The sequence below is a fragment of the Lagenorhynchus albirostris genome, chromosome 4, assembly GCF_949774975.1.
Source record: "Lagenorhynchus albirostris chromosome 4, mLagAlb1.1, whole genome shotgun sequence".
Taxonomy (NCBI): Eukaryota; Metazoa; Chordata; class Mammalia; order Artiodactyla; family Delphinidae; genus Lagenorhynchus; species Lagenorhynchus albirostris.
In genome coordinates, this window is record NC_083098.1 from 33973208 (window position 1) to 33988591 (window position 15384).

The 15384-nt window shown below is 36.0% G+C and overlaps 1 protein-coding gene across 1 annotated transcript; it reads left to right on the forward strand.

Annotated features, from left to right (window-relative positions):
* Positions 1-490: 490 nt before the first annotated feature.
* On the forward strand, positions 491-15096 carry FGB (fibrinogen beta chain). The gene is made up of 8 exons (XM_060147148.1): positions 491-702; positions 10231-10422; positions 10898-11081; positions 12024-12251; positions 12785-12898; positions 13236-13361; positions 13572-13857; positions 14459-15096. The coding sequence occupies exons 1-8, from the start codon at positions 574-576 to the stop codon at positions 14688-14690; spliced, it is 1491 nt and encodes a 496-aa protein (XP_060003131.1). The 5' UTR covers positions 491-573; the 3' UTR covers positions 14691-15096.
* Positions 15097-15384: the final 288 nt, after the last annotated feature.

The window sequence follows — 15384 nt, forward strand, 5'->3', positions numbered from 1 at the left end:
TCTCCTCGGGGGCCGCCTGTGGGGCGGAGCTTCGAGACTGCGGGGCGGAAGCTGCCGGAATCGCGGGAGTAAAGGTTTTACTCGCTTCTGCAGAAATCTTGAGATAATATCGTTTTCTGCCTTACTCTCAGCCTTAAATATTTTGGTTTAGGGCTGTGGTTGTTTGCACTCTGTTCTCTGGAATCTTAATACTTTTTTTTCAGACAACCTCAGCAGTCAGTTCTAGGGAAGGTCCGGAGAGTGCGAAGGCTCTTACCCCTCCTTGCCTTCTTCGGGGGTCGCCTCCGTGATTTTTGTCGCCTGATTCCGCTACTTAGCTCAATTTGGCTGGAAGCATTTAGAAATCTTTGTAGTCTTGGTGCCTAAAAAACAATTCCACTTACACTGTCCATGAAACACTTGTTGAGTGAATATTGCGGGATGGTTTCAATTTGAGAAATTTTGCAAAAGATTTTGGCTTTAACAGCATATGGCAAAATCTCAAATTTATTTTCAGCCAGCATAGTTTTTTTTTTTTTTCAATATCCCAACAATGGCATAACTCTTGGCCATTTCCTCGTTGTCTGATGATGAATGTGGCTTCAACAATGCCAGGGTACAGTTTGTCAAAGCTGGTGGAAGAAAAACACAACTGAAGACTTTAGCCATTTTTGTGTGTATACAGACTGGTGCCAAAGGATTGGCATTTTGTTTTATACCCAGGTAAAATCTGCAGTTTGTGATCAGTCGTGCCTATTTTTCCACATAAGAAGGAAAATTGATGGAACTGGACGTTTGCAAACTTGAATAGACAAGCATTTTACTGACTCTGCTTGTTCTTTAACCATAGTCAAGTTTCCACAGATCTTGTCACCAGAGCATGTTGTGTATACTTTGAGAGGGAGAAAAATCTATCAAAAGTATAGCAATGTGAATTGATCATCTCATTTAGGAATTAATTTTTAATTCATTACAAAAATTAAGACCATCCTTCTATTTGAAAATACAATCATCTCTGAATTTGAGTGTAAATTTGGCCTTACGAATTGATTTTCTATAGCAGTGGCCACTGATGGTAGGCCTTGCAAGGAAATGCCATAATTATAAAATATGTACTTGGGAAAATAAATCAGAGTATACCTTACCTATAGATAGAAATAACTATACAAAAGAACATGACCAGCAAAGGGCAATAAAATTATAGAAAGATAAGCAAGGTTCTAATATATCTATGGCAATATAGATAAAGATGTGGTACATGTATACAGTGGAATATTACTCAGCCATAAAAAAACAAAATAATGCCATTTGCAGCAACATGGATTGTCATATTGAGTGAAGTAAGACAGAGAAATACAAATATCGTATGATATCGCTTATATATGGAATCTGAAAAAGATACAGATGAACTTATCTACAAAACAGAAATAGAGTTACAGATGTAGAAAATAAATTTATGGTTACCAGGGAAGGGGGAGGGATAAATTGGAAGATTGGGATTGACATATACATGCTACTATATATAAAATAGATAACTAATAAGGGCCTACTGTATAGTACAGGGAACTCTACTCAATACTCTGTAATGGCCTATATGGGAAAAGAATCTTAAAAAGAGTGGTTATATGTATATTTATAACATATTCACTTTGTTGTACACCTGAAACTAACACAACATTGTGAATCGACTATACTCCAATAAAAAAAAAGAAAAGAAAAAAAAAAAAGAATCCCTGTCCTGGCTGACACCTAGAGCTGCCTTATTTGAGCAGTAGGGGTCACTGCTGCTCTTCATAAGTGTAGGAGGTTTGTTCCCAAAAGCACACATGGTGAATACTTTATTAATATATATTATTAAGTCTGTTTGGGTGAAACCAATAGTACAAATCTTAAGGAAAGTCTCCCTTCATTAGTTAAGCTAATTTTTTTTTTACTCACCAATATAGGACATCTCTGTATTCTCTTTCAAAAATCAATAGCTTTTATGTATGCAGTTAAAATATATAATGGGGGAAAATCTCATAACAATAAATGAAAAGTATGCAAGTCATATGAAAAAAGCTTAAGGGACATAAAGAAGAAAATTTGAATCAATGAAAATGCATACCTTATTCTTGGATCAGAAGACTCAAAATTATAAATATCTGTTATGTCATTAATCTAATCTTGGGCATCTTTTACAGAAAATACTATTAATTTAATTTAAGACATTTTTATTAAATAGTGAAAGATTTTTTTTTTTTTTTTAGTGAAAGATTTTTTAAATGAATGTTATAAAATACTCCAAATAAAACGTTTTTATTTTCTACAGAGTTTTACTACTGGTACTATATACTTAATCACTTTAAGTGCTTTATTGCATTGTGTGAAAATACAGCTTCTGTTTCCGATGTGTGATTTATGCTTTTTTTAAAAACTCAGTTTGATTCCCAAACATTTGATCTTAATTTTCCCTTTGAAATAGTTCAGCAAACCCCAGAAGCTATCTCAGCCACTAATTAACTTACCTTTTAGAGTTTTTTTTTAATTAATTAATTTATTTTTGTCTGCGTTGGGTCTTTGTTTCTTTTGTTGTTGTTTTTGTTTGTTTTTTGTTTTGTTTTGTTTTAACATCTTTATTGGGGTATAATTGCTTTACAATGGTGTGTTAGTTTCTGCTTTATAACAAAGTGAATCAGCTATACATATATCCCCATATCTCCTCCCTCCTGCATCTCCCTCCCACCCCTCTAGGTGGTCACAAAGCACCGAGCTGATCTCCCTGTGCTATGCGGCTGCTTCCCACTAGCTATCTTACATTTATCAGTATATATAAGTCCATGCCACTCTCTCACTTACCCTTCGTCCCAGCTTACCCTTCCCCCTCCCTGTGTCCTCAAGTCCATTCTCTACGTCTGCCTCTTTATTCCTGTGCTGCCCCTAGGTTCTTCAGAACCTTTTTTTTTAGATTCCATATATATATGTGTTAGCATACGGTGTTTATTTTTCTCTTTCTGACTTACTTCACGCTGTATAATAGTCTCTAGGCCCATCCACCTCACTACAAATAACTCAATTTCGTTTCCTTTTATGGCTGAGTAATATTCCATTGTATATATGTACCAAGTCTTCTTTATCCATTCAAATGTTGATGGACACTTAGGTTGCTTCCATATCCTGGCTATTGTAAATAGAGCTGCAATGAACATTGTGGTACATGACTCTTGTTGCTGTGCGCGGGCTTTCTCTAGTTGCGACGAGCGGGGGCTACTCTTCGTTGTGGTGCGCGGGCTTCTCATTGCGGTGGCTTCTCTTGTTGCAGGGCACGGGCTCTAGGCGCCCGGGCTTCAGGAGTTGTGGCTCGCGGGGTCTAGAGCTCAGGCTCAGTAGTTGTGGCGCACAGGCTTAGTTGGTCTGCGGCATGTGGGATCTTCCCGGACCAGGGCTCAAACCCGTGTCCCCTGCATTGACAGGAGGATTCTTAACCACTGCACCACCAGGGAAGCCCTAACTTACCTTTTAAATAGTACTCCCCTGCCATTAACTTACCAAAAAATAATGGAGGTACTATTTAAAAGGACAATCAGGTGTCTCAGATTTCGCAGAAGAATCAGATGATCAAGTTTGGAAGTTTTGGTGGCTTCTGCTGCTGAAGTTGGTAGGCTTTCTCTCTAGAATGCTGCCATGAATATGACCTCAGGGCAATCAACCTAATTATTTCCTTTGCTTGTTTCCTTTGCAAACATAAAACTGGGGGAGAGAAGCTGATAGGGCTAGCTTGGGTAAGGGATCTACCCCTACTCAGTCACCTGTGGCTAGAGGGTCAGGGTATCACAATACTAACAGGACTGCCGGAGCCCCACTCCTGCATTTTAGGGGTCATTCCAAGAGAAGGGAGCAGCACTCCAACTGGTGTTGGTCACACCCTTTGTGGTTTTGAGTCTAATGTGACAGAAGCAAAAGAGCATCTCTGTCTTTTCTCTAGCTCCTGTGATTGGCATTGGGTTGAAGGAGAAAATGTCCTATTTTTCTCCTTATTGCCGTGGTATCAGCTTCCGTAAGAAAAGCAAACTGATATCTACCAAGTCAATAGAAGGAGACTTTCCATAAGAGACAGAGCTAGCCCTACCCTTCTTCCCTGCAATGTGCTTTCCCATTGCAGATGCTAACCAGTTATGACTGTCACTGTCACATTAGTCTCAGGCTTGCCCATCACGCTCTGATCCAAGCTGGCTTCCAACTCTTCAGTATTAATTTCCCCTTGGATAGTGGTTCTCATACTGTGGTTCAGGGTAAGACAAAAAAAACATACAGAGACTAACAATGATTTAATATGGTTCTCAAAGCCTATGCCTTCTTAGACAAAGAGAATCAGTATTTCATTTTATTTATTCAATCATTCACTCATTCTATGTTCACAAACTAGTTCAACAGATATTTGTCAAGTACCTGTCATGTGGCCGGTGTCTGATATAAACCACACAGTCATTCAAACCACAAGTTTCAAGTCCAAAAGCCTTTTCCTTTCAAGTCATTTTTCCCCTGGAAGGAGGTTAGGGTCCCTAAGTTACTGTTCCCAAAGCCTCACCTTTCCTGGTTCAGCACAGGGTCTTAGGTTCAGCACAGATAAGTAGTTTTTATTTTCTGTCTTCCCCTCTAGACACAAAGCTTCATGAGGACAGGGCTTTTGTCTATCTTGGCGACCAAAGTATCCTTGGCCTCTAGCACAAAGTAGGTGTTCTATAAATATTTGATGAACACAAATTGACTTGTGTGCTATAACTGGGCCTGACTTGAATTGTAAAAGTATCAACAACAAATGCTTGACAATCAGTGCTGGCAAGTCTGCCCTTCTTGCCAGAGAGCTGCTGGGCAGGACAGGTAACTTCTGTTTTTTTCTGTCACTGATTTACTGCCCTTGACTTACATAAGAGGATCAGCTAATTCGAAGAACCCTGCACTATTGATCTAAAAACATAACTGAACAAATAGTACTCCCTTTCTCCTCCACCAATGACAACAACATTTTTAAAAATTTAAGTATTTTAGGGAGCAAAATCTCTGTAAATGCATTTCTTCTCTTTGAAAACATGGTAATTTACTTTGTAATATTAGGCATTTTAAAACGTTAGTATAGCTCTATAAAAAATCTAGCAAGAAGTAGAATTAAAGAAACTCATAGTTATTATTCACTGCATCAACCATGCCTCTCACACAGACATGAATATCCAGCCCACACCCACATATTACAGTGAAAATGTAAGTGAAAATAAAGGCTAAGGATGGGAGTGCCTGTCTGAGACACTGTAGTCTCAAGAAAAAGAGCTGACCAAAACAACGACAACAGCAAACCAAAAAGGTACAGGTTAATTCTTTATCATGTTTGCATTTTGTTGGGCAATATGGTCTAACAGGCACAGAGCATGAACTGTCTGGTCAGACAGACATGGGTCAAGTCCTGCTATCAGTACTTACTACTTGTATGCCTTGAGTACTTTACTTAACCTCTCTGAGTCTCTGTTTCATCATCTGTAAAACTTAAAGCAGATAAATGATTATCAGAGCTTGGAATCTGAAGCCTGTTTCAATGAAGGCTTGTTCACCCATTCATTCTACGAGTTTTTATCAAATGCCTACTATCGTCTGTTTTATTCACCAATGTATCCCCAGCTTCTAGCACACTGCCTGTCACATAGGAGGCCCTCAAGAACTGTTTGTGGAATGAATGTTTAGTCTCTGGTGTTGTGGAGTATAAATTCTAGTGATTTCCTTCCACCTTCCTGTTGATGATGGCAAGAATGCCTGTCAGAGTAGAAAAACAGTGAGACTTATAAGGGAACTTTCACGTTAATGTTGTACAAGTTACTATAATATGCTAGAAGAAACAAAAAATTAACAAACTTCTGGGAATTAAATAATGGTTCTATTGCTAGTTGATGTAATGTCAGTGCTTGAAAATGAAGATAATATAATGTTACCTCAAAAGAAAAAAAATTTTTAGTTGTCTTAACATTGTCTGTCTTTTTAAATCAGCAAGAACCTGACATCATTAAAATAAAACCCTGCCCAGACGATTAAAATAAACTTTTCCTCAGTTACATTTTGAAGGGAAATATTATTGCATCTTCTTTTAATTGACACATGCATACACGCATATTTGCTTTCTCAGTCAGAGTATGTATTCTTATAAGAAAAACTAAAACTAAGCTAATCATAATGTATAGTATTTACCCAGTACTAATGAATGAGATAAATTAGGAAAAATCCAATCAACTATTTTACTTAATTTAAACTCAACACTTTGCTTCTATAAATCTGAGTTAAAAGGATTTGGGAATGCAACTTATGTTACCCAGAGAAGAAAGAAATTTAGTGTGTTTGATACCATTATCAAGAGACTGCTTCAAAGCATTGTTTAAAACATATTCTCCTGATCCAAACCTGGATAACCTGCTATCTTTTTAAGAAAATCACTTAAAAAATTTAACAACAGATGTTTCACTTTGCATACCAAAAAAACCCAGGAAAATGCTGTAAAGAGCACACTTGCTGGGATTTTTGTTTTGGCTTTGGTTTTGCTTTTGATTCTTGTAAGAGTTGTTAATCCTGATTGCAAAAAACAATGAAAAGACGACAAAGATGCATTTGTTAGCTTATAGGAAATTATGAAAGGAAATGGTATCTGAGCTTCTATTTGAAATAGATATATGAAGGCTTCACTAATGTTAAAATAACATTGTTTTTATAAATATAATAATATAAAATATAATATAAAAATAAAATGTTAAATATGTATCCAATCACCATAATAATGATTTTGATTTAGGAATCTGTAATCTACTAATTATTTTAATAATGTTTAGAATTATTTAAACATTTTAGCATATTAGTAAAGAACAAAATATGGAAAGTGGTCAGAGCAAAAAAAGACTACATTTTCTTTTTCATGTTAGTCTATCATAGCATAAGGCATGAATATTATCGATAATTTTGTTATTCTGATTAATGTCTGAAAGATAAAATGAACACATGGTAATATTATTCTTGAGTTTAATGGCCTTTTTAAAACCTGAATTGCAGGATTACCCCAAAACAACACTCATGGTAAACCTCTAGTGAGTTCACAATGTTAGTGGGTGCCTTGTAAGTAGGTTGAATTTTTTTGTGCTTGGATTAAAAATATTTTTTTCCTCACACATTCTTTGGGAGCCTGTGTAGCATCCACGTTAATTTACAGGAAATGTGATACACAGCTCTTTTAGGAATGTCCCAATTTCCCATCATATTGTCCGATTAAATGAATTAAGGAACTTCGGTGTTACTAAACTCGGCCAACAGGGAACAGTTGTATGACAAGTAAATAAGTCTTGCTGGGAACATGTTGCTTAAGGGATAAAATGGTTCAGCCAACAAGTGAACCAAAAAATTAAACGTTAACTAAGGAAGGTAATCACTTGGAAAGGCATAGCTAACAGAGGATTCAGGTATATATAGGATTGAAAATCTCTCAGTTAAGTCTATAGCAAAGGATGGTTTCTTGGAACTTCCAAAAATTTAAAATCATGAAACATCTACTACTGCTACTATTGTGTGTTTTTATAGTTAAGGGCCAAGCTATTGATGACTACGATGAGGTGACTTTTAAATATTATTGTATTCTTACTAATATTATTAATATAAAATATAACCAAAACATAATCATATGTGAATATTTATTATAATGAAATTAACATTGATTTTAATTATGAAATTGAACTGTTAATCTCTAAGGCCTATTCTATTTAAAGAATGTTGCATAGTATTTCTTATATAAAAACAAAATAATAATTTCTCATTTTCTGGTTTATCACCTTTATTTTCCCAGGAAGAAGATGTCAGAGCTAATGTAAGATGTGTTTTTCCGATTGTTGCTATCCTGAGTACTATCATTTCCATTGAGTTCTAGCAATATGTTATTACAATTTGAGAACAAATATCTGAAAATTTCCCAGACTATAAAATAACAGAAGAGCAGCATTTTAAAAGAAAAAAGCTGTAGTAGCTAGATGGCTCTTTGGTGAAGGAGGGTAATATAAATCTCCTGAAATTACAGGCTATTTATGAATGAAAATTGTAAACTAAATCTAAAAGCAGAATAGAGCAAGTATGGTAATAGAAGATTAAAAATTGTTTTTTTCAAATGAGAAATTTATTTATTGTTATTATGAGTGGTTATCAAATATATCACTCCATTTAATTTATTCATTCGTAGAACAGTTTTTCCTCAAGAACTATCTTTGCTGATTTACTCCTACTGGTTTGAAGATGTCAAAAATACAAAAATACATTTAGAGAAATGAATATTTAAAGAATTAAAATTTTATTATCAGATAACTCCAGATCAAATTTCTTGTGTATAGCATAGTATCACCATACTAGAAATAAAAGTACACAGTAATACATAAATGAAGTGATTCATTTTGGATCACTTGTTGAATTTGAAGGGAACCTAAGTGTTTTAATTATCAAACTATACATATAAAAAGATAGTTATTTGGTTAATTGAATTAGGTAAGAAAAATGTAAAGAATGTGTAAGAGTAAACTTTTACAAAGTACTTGGCTAAACACTTTTACACTCCTGCTCACCAACTAATCTACACAGAGACAGTTTACTAGTGTAGCCTTCCAATTGGATTTTCTAGTTTCAGTTATTTCAATAAGTGGTCTTCATAAACTTCATATAATTTCTTTTAAGATGTTTAACCTTTTTCATTTACTTTTCTCTAGTAAAGCTAGATCACCAACACTACCTCTTTAATTATATTCTAAAATAAAAAGGAAATATTTTTCTTCTGTTATAATTTGATCTGTAGTAAACAGATGAATCACATTTCACAAAATTCCTGTCTGGCTGGGACCATGTCTTTGACACAAAATATGTATATTTCCTACAAATCTTCATACATTATTATTTTTCTTGCAGTCACACATAACATATACTATAGTTTAATTTCAGCAGTTAAGCAGGGGAATCTTGATCCAACTTGCCTGGGTTTAAAGCCTAGCGTTCTACCACTAAATGTTAAATATTATTCTAACTTACTGAATAAATGACAGTGAAATTCCAAACAGTCATTCGATGACTTCTAGGCCCACAAAATAGCTAGAGAGCTTAGTCTCTGCAGCAAGTCTAGTCATTTGTTAATTTGTAATTAAGTGCCAAAAGGTGAAAGTACTGACAAAGGTCATATGATGATAATATAGTTAATCTAAGCCAGCACTTTTGTATTGCATTGCATATTTTCCACTTCACTATCTTTTAATGTAATATTTTTTCAAGTAGCAAATAATTTTAATTGCAATGCACATACCTTGAGAATTATTTTAAATATGAGAAAATCATGGTATTTGATAAAGGAAATCAAGTAGAAAATTTCATGAGAATGATTTAACAATTTTGTTGATAGAAGTTAAGGTTGAAGTTAGTAGTGGAAAAGCCACTTACACTGTAGTATCTGTTATGTGTGATTGCAATAAAAATAATAATAATAACTCAATATGTGCCAGGTATTCTTCTAAGGGTGTCATATGCAATAAGTCATTTAATCCTAACAATCATCTTATACGGCAGATACTTTTATCATCCCTATTTTACAGATGAAGTAACTTGCCGAAGATCTTTATAGCTAGTAAGTGGTGGGGGTCAAGACCTGAAACCAAGCAGTCTGGCTCCAGAATGCCTTATTCCTCTTCAAACGTGTTAGAGCCAATGGTTGTCTTATTACAAATAAATCCTAAGTAAATTTCGCTTTTAATAAATCTGTATTACCTCTTAAATATTATTATATAGGAGTTAGCCAAATTAATCATCAATTCATAAAAATTGAAAGTAAAAAAATAATTAACAATAATTACAGGAATTTAGTAATCCAGTGCCTTGAGAACATTTATTCCTCCTGACGGTATAGATTTCTTACTATTTTGTGTCTTCCAACTTATAGGTTTCAGGAATCTGAGGTCATTACCTTTCATTATCTAATGCAACATTTTTTAAAGTCTCTTTTTAAAAACTACCCCAGGCACAATAGCTTTTTGCACTGTTTTTCTTTCTACTGTTACTGAAGAGACCTAAGGAACCTATTGATTTACGAACAACAACTAGCTAGTTGATGGATCTTAAGCAAATCCTCAGTCATTTGATAACCTAAGTTATAGAATGAGGGTGTTGGAATAGCTGCATCTAAAATCTCCTATAACACTCTACATTTTATTTCTGCCTGGTTCCCTGAAGTTTCATTTGGATGCCCGTGGTCATCGACCCTATGACAAGAAGAGGGAAGAGCCTCCCAGCCTGAGACCCGTCCCCCCTCCCATCAGCGGAGATGGCTATAAGGCTCGTCCAGCCAAAACAGCTAACCGCCAGAAGAAAGTGGAGAGAAAACCCCCTGATGCTGACGGCTGCCTGCACGCTGACCCAGACCTGGTGGGTGGGCCTCCCATGCGAAGAAGGCCTGTATTCATCATGTCTTCCTGATGTTGTGTTGACCCACATTACCATCATTTTTATTTTGTTTGTTTCTTTTGGATGTAAATACAAAACATAAACTTATTGGGCCCTGAGCTAAGGGTGCCTTTCTAATTTTCTTTGGTCTGGGCCCAAGATTACAAATCAGGACACATGAAACATCATGAAACATCATCTCCTTTGTACTTTGCCCACTTTGTTCAGATGGTAACATTTTCATAGCCTAATTACCTTTGTTCTGTGGTAAAGATTATTTTTAATCTTCAGAGGAATATAATGATGAACCTAGAATTTCTGGTCTCACATAAAGAAAATCAAATGGCAAGTTTTTATATTGGTGAATGATATCATTGAATTTTCACTATGTGCTATTTTCACAAATATCCATAACCCCAATCCTTCATCTAATGTTGGCTATTTTCTTTGTTTGCAGGGCGTGTTGTGTCCTACAGGATGTCAGTTGCAAGATACTTTGGTAAAAGAGGAAAGACTAACCAGAAAGAATGTAGAAGAGTTAATGACTAATATAGAGTCTGTTTCCCAGACCGCTTCTTCCACCTTTCAGTATATAACTCTGCTAAGAAACATTTGGAAAGAGAGGCAGAAGCAAGTAAAAGGTAGATGTCCTTGTGTTTCCTGTTTGATTCTGTTATAAAATTGAAACTGTCAGAGTGCCATGGGAATGCACAATTCTGAGAAGATTCATGTTTCTAGATGAGTCCGAGTAGTTCAGTATGAGCCTGATTACCCCAAGGTCCTCACTTAGGCATCTTCACCTGCAACTTGTCTGACAAGCACTATGCAGCTCTTATTCCCAGTCTGGCATCAGCAAGGATGATTCTCTATGAAAATTTTCACTGTGAGTCCTTATGTTTAGTCTATAAAAAAAACTTGTGACTCCGAAGACAGTATATTCACAGAGTAAAAATTTAGCATTTATAGATTTAACATTTGAGGTTTTGAATATAACTGTGTCCAGGATATACTCAATTGAATTGAAGATGATGATCTTACCCTTTGAATCCTGAGATGTGAACTTTGAGTGCTATTGTCTTGGTGGTTAGGAATCAGCTAGTGAGCCAGCATGGCATAGGTGTTTCAGGGAGTAGCAAACCCAAGATTGGACATTTTTCAAAGGAATCATGGCATTTCTCTTGTGTATTTCAAGGCTCTGCTGTACTTAAGTAAGATGAATAAATAAATCAAGTGTATCTACTCCATAAGATGTTGAACTTCTGAGATGGAAAGCCTAAGTCCTGCTTTCTCCTCTTTTCCTCACCAAAGTAATAAACAACTTATTGTATTTATTATTAGCCATAATTTTTAGCTTAATCTAAGGTAAATTACTATTATAGTAGCTAGACTATATGTTAATTTGTGTATGCCATGGGGAAAATAATTTCCCCTAAGTACACCTACCTATCATGACTGCCCGATGTTCATTCGGGGTCTATAAGTTTATTCTCAGAAAATCAGAATCACAATTGTGTGGTTGAATACATTTAGTTTTTTTATCGAGAGAAAATGCTAACCATTCCTACATAATTTCATTTTTCCAGATAATGAAAATGTAATAAATGAGTACTCCTCACAGCTGGAAAAGCACCAGTTATATATAGATGAGACTGTGAACAGTAATATTCCAACTAAACTTCGTGTGCTCCGTTCAATTCTGGAAAATCTGAGAAGCAAAATACAAAAATTAGAATCGGATGTCTCAACTCAGATGGAATACTGCCGCAGCCCGTGTACTGTCACTTGCAATATTCCTGTGGTGTCTGGCAGAGGTAGCTAGTTAAGACACATATTTCTAGTAGGTTCCAGAAGAACTCACACTCTCTAAAAATAAGAGAACTAAAAGAAGTCCAGTGGATTTCCCAACAGATCCTAATGACATCTTAGCACATCATGAAGATATCCCTAGCATGCCTAATACATTTGCCAGTTTTTGATGAGTAGGAAGCAGTGTAATTATGGTGGTAGCTCCATGGGTGTAATGTACATGCTTTCTTGAAAAGATGCTGGAATCATGGATACATACATGTAAAGATTTCTCCATCACGTGGGTTCTGGAAGTTTATGGATATCACAGGACACAAAAGGTAGAGAAGAGCTTTTTCACCCCCTTGGCAGATAGAATTCCTTGAAACTGAGTTTGATTTTTAGTAAAAGGAAGATTCAGTTTCTACAACATATTCTCAAATGTCTAAAATAAAATGTTCCTTAGTATCTATGTAATCAGTTATCTTACAAAATTAGTGACTAAAGACAAGGTAATGATGTTGTAATTCCTAAATATAATGTTATCTTATGGTTGCAGAATGTGAGGAAATTATCAGGAATGGAGGTGAAACATCTGAAATGTATCTCATTCAGCCTGACAGTTCTACCAAACCATATAGAGTATACTGTGATATGAAAACAGAAAGAGGAGGTAAGCGTTTGATAGCTTTTGACCTATTATGCTGAAATTATTTTAATGCCAGGAAATAAAACCTAGCTTTAACGTAGCTAACAATGAGCCATTTGATTTGGAATTCAATCTGATGTTTTAGAATATCTCTGATTCACAATTTGGGGTAAGATAAGGCACTTGCAGTTTCCAAAGATTTTGCGAGTTTTCCTCTCACATTTATTTCCTTATTATATCTATTTTGGAGCACTAAATATCAATGGGCATGAATTAAATGGGCAAGGAATTCAGACATTGCCCTCAAAGTGACATTATTTGTTAGTGGTAATGTGTGTTATTTTGTTTCTTTCAACCAAAGGATGGACAGTAATTCAGAACCGTCAAGATGGTAGTGTTGACTTTGGCAGGAAATGGGATCCATATAAGGAAGGATTTGGAAATATTGCAACCAATGCAGATGGGAAAAAATACTGTGGTGTACCAGGTAAAAGCTAGGAGTACAAAATAAAATCATTCTTTTTTAGATTATTTTTCTCCATTTAAAAAACATAGTGTTGGTAGTCTGTTTTTAGGAGTTTTAGGAGGTTAAGAAGAATTTACAAAAAGAGTATAAAAGCTAATGATGAGGGGGAAAAGCCAGTTTTTTTTTTAAAGGTTTTATTTTTGGTGAGATTTTATTTTATTTTTCCTTTAGGTGAGTATTGGCTTGGAAATGACAAAATTAGTCAGCTTACCAGGTTGGGACCCACAAAGCTTTTTATTGAAATGGAGGACTGGAAAGGAGATAAGGTGACAGCATTCTACGAAGGATTCACTGTACAGAATGAGGCCAACAAATATCAACTCTCAGTGAGCAACTACAAGGGCACAGCTGGCAACGCCCTCATAGAAGGAGCTTCTCAGCTGGTGGGAGAAAACCGGACTATGACCATCCACAACAGCATGTTCTTCAGCACATACGACAGAGACAACGATGGCTGGTACGTGCTGGTTCTTCCCTCCTGCTTTTAGCACCGCTGCTAACATAGCTGCTTGGAGTCATTAATGATCACTAATGTGATTAGTGACTCTCATTTCTTGGGTACTTCCTGTGTGCCAGCCACTGTGCTGAGCTCTTTCTGGGTCACTCGAAAGCACTCCAGCTATAACGTTGCCATTACTATCCTCATTTTACAAATGAAAATTAGAGAGATTAAGTAATTTACACAAAATCACATAACCATAAAAGATACAACTGGAATTTGAGCACAAAGTAGTGCGTACTTAGACAGATTTCCCTGTCTCTAAATTGGACTGTGTATATCAAAACCTCCATTTTGTTTTCCAGGGATCTGTAACACTAAGGGATCTGAAAGCTATCATTTCAGGATAAAGTAACAAATATAGATTAATTTGCCACATAGGCCCAGTTCTCTCCCTTTCTTCCTATAGGGCAGAGAAGACCTTTGCTGTGTAATTGTGACTTTACATATAGAACCAGAGGGAAGGAATATTGCACCCAGCACTTCTCTGTGCGTACTTTGCAAAGAATTAACTTGAGGGCACTGCAGTTCTAATAACCCCAAACAAATTTCCTTTCAGGAAAACTACAGATCCCAGAAAGCAGTGTTCTAAAGAGGATGGTGGTGGATGGTGGTATAATAGATGTCATGCGGCCAATCCAAATGGCAGATACTACTGGGGTGGCCCTTATACCTGGGACATGGCAAAGCACGGCACAGACGATGGAGTGGTGTGGATGAACTGGCAGGGGTCCTGGTACTCGATGAAGAAGATGTCCATGAAGATCAGGCCCTACTTCCCAGAGCACTAGTCCTCCACACATAGATTATTATTCTTCCCCATGTGACAACATTTTTATATATCATGTCATCAGAATTTTTTTTCATACCTTATATCCCTCTAAAGCTATCAAAATGTAGTAAGTGTGACTTTTTGGAAACAGTATTTAGGCAAATGACATTTAAAACAGCACATGATTTTCTTTCATATTCATCATTTCTATTGCATACCAAGATGTAACTAAAAGGATGACTGTGGATAGTCAGTGTTCATAATTTCAGTGGATTGTGAAAAGTTTCAAATTAGGAAGAGAAATGTTCTATCCTTGTGGGAAAACTGTGAGGTGAGCTAAAAACCTGTGTTTAAAAGTCCACTTTTAAACCTCTCTTTATTTATGTAAGATCTGTCACAGAAAACTCAAAAAGATTTATTCATTAAACTGGTTTCTGTTACAATAAATTAATGTTTTCTTATTTTGTACTCCACACGGCCACTGAATTAGGCTTTGAACTTGTGAGAAAAGAGAAGCATTCACAACCTCAAGTAGCTAATGAAGTGGCAGTGAACCCCTGAAGTTTCAGCATCTCCCTCTGCACCATGAAAATCCACTGCTCTGCAGGGAACTAGACTTGCGGATCAGAGATCCCAAGAGGACAGTCACGGTCAAGTCTTCACCATTTGTTTTTTGAGGGAAACAGCAAGAGAGGAAGCAGCATTTGCCTGTT

Bases quoted from the DNA above. Each gene is read 5' to 3' on its own strand.
- FGB (XM_060147148.1), top strand. From the start codon at position 574: ATGTGGCTTCAACAATGCCAGGGTACAGTTTGTCAAAGCTGGTGGAAG. The intron at 703-10,230 runs GTAAAATCTGCA...GGTTCCCTGAAG, and splicing joins GCATTTTGTTTTATACCCAG to TTTCATTTGGATGCCCGTGG. The intron at 13,362-13,571 runs GTAAAAGCTAGG...TTTTTCCTTTAG, and splicing joins AAAATACTGTGGTGTACCAG to GTGAGTATTGGCTTGGAAAT.